The 6,000-nt window shown below is 40.9% G+C and overlaps 1 protein-coding gene across 2 annotated transcripts in view; it reads right to left on the reverse strand.

The window, feature by feature from the left end:
* Positions 1-6,000, reverse strand: part of RGS7BP (regulator of G protein signaling 7 binding protein) — an 85,313-nt gene that overhangs the window by 18,640 nt on the left and 60,673 nt on the right. For both annotated transcript variants that reach the window (XM_006742000.3, XM_081826816.1), the window contains exon 4: positions 2,527-2,674. In XM_006742000.3, the coding sequence (XP_006742063.1) occupies positions 2,527-2,674 (148 nt within the window). The remainder of the gene's footprint in view (positions 1-2,526; positions 2,675-6,000) is intronic.

A 6,000-nucleotide genomic window follows, 5' to 3' on the forward strand; every position in this document is an offset into this window, starting at 1 on the left:
CTGATCAGATTTTTGGCTTCATCCAGTCTGCTCTTGAACCCCTTCAGTATACTTTTCAGTTTAGTTATTGTATTCTTCAGCTCTGTAACTACTCTTTAGAACTTTCTTATATTTACTGTCTCTTTGTTGAGGATTTCCATATTCATCCATTCTTCTGAGTTCACTGAGTATCTTTATGACTATTACTTTAATCCTTATCACATAGGTTGCTTATGTCTGTTTCATTAATATTTTTCTCTGATATTTTATCTTGTTTTTTTGTTTGAAACATAATGTTTTGTTGAAACACTTTGTCTTATTCTCTGTGTTTGTTTGTATGTATTAGTCAAATTCACTACCCCTTCCAATATTGGAAGAATGTCTTTGGGCAGAAGAGGTCATGTGGAACCCAGATATGCAATCCCCTCTGACCACCGGAACTAGGCGCTCAAGGATTATCCTCAATATGGACTGCACACACCCATCTGCTGTGGCAGGGTTGTATCTGTGGTATGGGGGTGGGTGGGATTGGCCCTTGGTCTGGCTGTGACATGTGGTTTTGCTCTGATGGTGTGTGGGATTCTCACCTGAGCATGCCCACCAGCTCTAATAGGTTAGAGGGATAGTTCCAAAATGGTGCCCACCAGCACCAAACTTAGCAAGGTAGGAAGAGGTCACATATATAGTGGCTGCCATTGTCTCTGTCTCTATATAAGGTCCCAACACTTTCCTGCCTCTCTGGGAAGTGCTTTAAGATTAGTAAGTTGGTTTCCTTCACATACGATCTAGGAACTTTTCAAATTCATGTTTTTGTGCTGGGTCCCAAGGCAAGCAAATCTGTGCATGAGTCCTTAAGAGTGGGTTCTCCATTCCCTTCAGTTTTATAGTTATCCTGGATATAATCCTCATTGGCTTTCAAAGTCTGGTATTTAGGGGGTCTCATATCTCTCATGCAGGGCCTAAGGGTTGGAAGTCTGACATGGAGCACAGACCCCTCACTTCTTAGGAAAAAGTTCTGTACTTTTGAGACCCTTCCTGATTGTGGATCCCAGCACTTATGGTGGAGTCTTTTTTGGCAAGGCAGGGTCTTTGCTTCTCCTATCTCAGTGCTGTCCTTTTTGTCCTTTGTTGTGGAGGCTCTGGTCATCCAATTTGCTGGTCTTTTTCAGAGGAAATTATTATTGTATATTTGTTGGGTCCATGGGAGGGAGTGAGTTCACATCTTATGACACCATCTTGAGCCTAACTGCACCCTCTCTTATTTTTATTGCCAGCCATAGCTTGCTTTCTTACAAGCTCAAAAGGCTTAGATATAGTTGCTGTGCAAGGTGCCTGAAAGGGAAAATGTCTTTGCTGATGGATTATGCCCTGATCATGGCACTCTGGCAGATATTTCTTCCTGGGAATAGAGCAAAGCATTTTCTATTTCATAAATTAAGATAAATCATTCCCTCACCATTTGTCTATAGCTGTATCAGACTGTGCCAAACAGCTTTATTGTTTGAATTGTTAGATTTCCAAGCTTATACAAAATCCAAGTTTTATTAATAGCACATAATTACCACATGCTTCAATTTTCTATAAACACAGAAATTCAGTAATTAGCTTTAGAATTATATTACAATATGAAAGTAGAACCACAATGGCTATAAATGCCATTGTGTGTTACATTTCTAAAAATAAAAAAATAAAATGTTCATTATCTTGTCAATGATTCAACTCCACACAAAGCACTCAGTGGAATTGCCCAGTATTCATTCAACTGCTTTGTGTCAGCTCTAGGGACATTAGTAGCAAAGGACATGAGATCACTATGAAGGCCAATAAACAAGGGCCTCATCTTCCTGCCTCACAGAATGGCATTTTTAGCATCTAGATGAGCCATGGCATGTATTATTATGTTATTATTGCTTCCTTTCCCCAAATGAAATTGAATCACTGTAGAATCACTTCTCAAGAAGGAAACTCCCTCTCTATCAGTGAGCTACTGCTTGTTAAGACAAATGCATTAACTTGCTTTGATCACTAAGGGACCATCAGCTACATTCTGGGAAAGCAAGAGAAGGGAGATCTATGAAAAGCTGTCAACTGGACAGAATGCTTAGCCTCTGACTGACAGCTCAGCAGGCCATTCCATACACCTGAAATGCAAGAATTTACTGTTGACATCTTTGCATGATTTTGGATTCTTCTCCTTTAAACAAATGGAAATTTTGGTCCCTAGCCCAGTGGGTGAGCTGTGATGGTATATAGATTCAACTTTCTCCTTCCCAAGGAAGCACACTGTTTTCATTTCCATGGAGACACAATGTGGTAGAGTGGGATAAAAAGAGGCTTGGGAGCCTGTGACTACTGGAAATTCTGCTAACATTCTACTGCAGGATTTAGACTCCTTACCTTCTGTTGCCTCAATTTTCTGAGATTTCTAAAATCTGAATCTGAAAGACAAAAGCTGAATCTGAAAGAGAAAAATCTCAACTTTTATAGCCCTTAAGAGTATTAACTGGAGGAATACTGGAAGTCTATTTAGGGTTACTTCCCACTTACCTTTCAGTGTTCTCGATGTCTGTGGAAACCTGCCAGGAATGTTGCTGAATATCTACAGGGGATGATGAGGAGTCCTCTAGAGCAGGTGTTTCAGTACTCTCCTCAATTTTGCAATCCAAACTCTTGGTTCCCCCACCAGGCTCCTTTCCTAAGTTGGGGGTGGTGGTGGGGGTGTTGGTAAAGAGAAAAAGACAAGAAATCATAAATTCAAGTTCTTTAGCCAAGGTATCATTGCAAGGATTGTCTGTGCTTTGAGTCAGAGGCTCCATTAACCCCAGTTACTTTCTGAATACTAAATACAATACTAATTCAGTTGTTTCTGAATAACATGAATATAGATATCTCTATCTCTAGCTATATAAATATATGTACTTGTGTGTTTAGCATGTTTCACAAGATAGTTTGTAGATCCCAGTTTGTAGATACCCAAGATCAAGGTAAAAGTCAGTCTTTGATGGAGTACGGGGACTCTATAATCCATTCTTAGTGAGGTAGATCAGGTCAGCTTGAGAGGGGAGTTTCAGCCTATGAAATCGAGCTGCTTTTTTGTTCTTTGATTCAAGGGCAACTAAGACGGCCAGGAGCAGGTGACACCCAGCAGGAAGAATGGGAGCTCCTGCCCTTCTCTCTGACTCTGACACTGTCTTGGATTCATATCCCTTAAACAAATAGAAGTTTTGGGACCCAGTATGTGGAAAGAAGTATTATCTTAGAATGTAGGAAACAGGAGATTGTGGACTTGCCTTCCATTTCCTTGGCTTTCCAACCTCCTTCCGTTTATCCTTCTATGAGGAAATAGTTCAGCCTCAAGATCCAGACTGGCTCTGCTGGGACCATAAAGTGCCATCGACTAAAGTGCCATGTACTTACTGGGTAGCCATCCACAGCAGTGCACTGCCAGTCCAGGACTTGCATTTACCATGCCTCATCTCAAGTGAATAAATCAGTACTTTCCAGAAACAAATCTCCAAATTGGTTCAGTAATAAATTCATATGAAAATAAATGGGAGTTATAATCTATGGCCCAGATATCGTCTGTTAACATCTTTTATTTAGGGGTGCCTGGGTGGCTCAGTCGTTAAGCATCTGCCTTCGGCTCAGGTCATGGTCCCAAGGTCCTGGGATTGAGCCCCGCATTGGGCTCCCTGCTCGGCGGGAAGCCTGCTTCTCCCTCTCCCACTCCCCCTGCTTGTGTTCTCTCTCTTGCTGTGTCTCTCTCTGTCAAATAAATAAAAAAAAATTAAAAAAAAAAAAATCTTTTATTTGGCCTTGAACATTGTCATTTGCAAGGGTGTGTCCTGGTATCATAGGAATGGCTTATGAAGCGGGAGATCTGAGTTTTATCAGTTGTTCATTCACTCTTTAATTCATTTATTCACTTACAAACATTTCCCGAGTGTTAGCCAAGTATCAGGTACTGGGCTTGATGCTAGATTGTTTCTTTTACTCTTTTATTCAGTGTTATTTGTAGTATGTAGCTGCAGCTGTAGAGGAGTTGTTAAGAATATGTGATAGCCCATATCATTGAATATTCATGAGATAGCAGCTACACCAGGTTACCTCTTAGCTCAGTTTCCCTAATCCTGATGTGTGTTTTGCATGGTTAAAAAAAAACAATATAGGGGCGCCTGCATGGCTCAGTCGGTCAAGCATCTGCCTTTGGCTCAGGTCATGATCTCAGAGTCCTGGGGTCGAGCCCCGCATTGGGCTCCCTGCTCGGTGGCGAATGGGCTGCTCCCTCTCCCTCTCCCTCTACTCTTCCCAGCCACTCGTGCTCTCTCTCTTCTCTCAAATAAATTAATAAAATCTTAAAAAAAAACTCAATATAAACAGAAAAATTAAAGACACTTGTGAACAGGATGGTAAAATCTAATAGGAAGATTTCCCCTTGGATTCCTGACTGAAGGAGACTAGCAAAAATCTCATCCCTGTCATTTCTAACCTATATGGCAGCAACACGAGGAAAAAGAGACAAGCGATTAAGTGGTTATTAACTGTACGCCATTCATCAACCTATAGTAGAAATGGACCTCTGAATTTTCAGCCAAAGCACAAACATAAGTTTACTGATGAGAACTTTTGATCCTTTTGTGTGTACTTTATGCTCATTGCTCCTGAGTGATGGAATTGCTTTTCCAATTTTATGGTATACTGTTGGGGTGAAATTTAATTAAGCACGTAATTTAGCATATTACCATTTCACAGTTGGAGGGCACTGACCTCTTAAAAGCAATTGCATCGTGCTTCCTGGGAGAGTGTAACAAATACAGTCCATCTGCCACCCCCCGCTGGGCAGGGTCCGCCTTAGGAAGCAGTTCCACAGGGGTGGCTAAGATCTGAGAGAGAAGCAAAAGGCGGGGGTGGGGGGGGTGGGGGGGCTCCTTAAACCCAGTCCTCTGCTGCTCAGGACTCTGAAGGATTGGGCCATCTGAAAGCACACATGGTTCCTGTGGTCCTCCTGTGGAGTAGAAATGCCTTGGGGAACACAGTATGGTTTGGGCAGCAAAAGGGAAAGGAAGAAGATACACTTATGGGCTTATGGGCTTTGCTTGGCTTGGGGCCACCGTAGCCCCTGTCCTGTGGTCAGAGCTTTCATTCGGATGAGGACAGGGGAGGACACACTCGTTCTCTGAGTCCTCTCTCTACCTCCCTCATATATATATATATATACACTTTTTACACGAAAAGGCATAAATAAAATCCAATCCACAATCATTGTGTTTATACTTACTGCCCGTAATACTTTCATAATACTTACATAAGACAAAGATCATTCTATAACCTTTTCAAAGTAAAATAACTGTTCATATATTCCCGAAACACACCTGTGAGTTTGTAATGCCAAGTCATCTCCTCCTTCTCCTCATTTCTCAGTGACTAGTTCTAACTCTGCTAATATAGATGAACAAAAATAAAAACCTTGGATGCTGGGCTTGCACTATAGTGCTATCAGCTCACACAATCTCTGCAGAATTTTGATCATATTGTATCTTCTCTGGCTGAAACATCTTAAAAAGACAGAAGGAATCAGTATGAATTTAAGGGGTTTTCAATTCCAGAGTATTTGTGGGGTCAAGTTCACTCTGCACGTAGATAATAATTGCTTTCATGTACTCAGTGCATCCCTTCCCAGTACAGAGTCTGTTTATTGCCTTCATGGTACTCGTCTCTTAGAAATTATCTTGCTTATGTATTTGTTAACAAATTAAATACATTTTTAATAGTATATAAATTTGAATATGCTTCTTTCTTGTAGCTCTTTCATATCTCTAATGCTGTGTATTCATGGCTCCTGATTTCTTTGTATACCATCTCTTGAGTTCCACATCTTTAGCTTTCTTGGATTCAGTTTTGTTGCAGCATATCCTTGACTAATTATTTCAGAGCATATCTGTGGAATGCAAAATTTTTTACTCTTTAAGTAACCGAAAATACTTTTTTCTTCTCTCTTTCTCTCTCTTTGTGCTCACGCTT

Source organism: Leptonychotes weddellii, chromosome 7 (genome assembly GCF_054177405.1).
Source record: "Leptonychotes weddellii isolate Sample4059 chromosome 7, ASM5417740v2, whole genome shotgun sequence".
Lineage (NCBI taxonomy): Eukaryota > Metazoa > Chordata > Mammalia > Carnivora > Phocidae > Leptonychotes > Leptonychotes weddellii.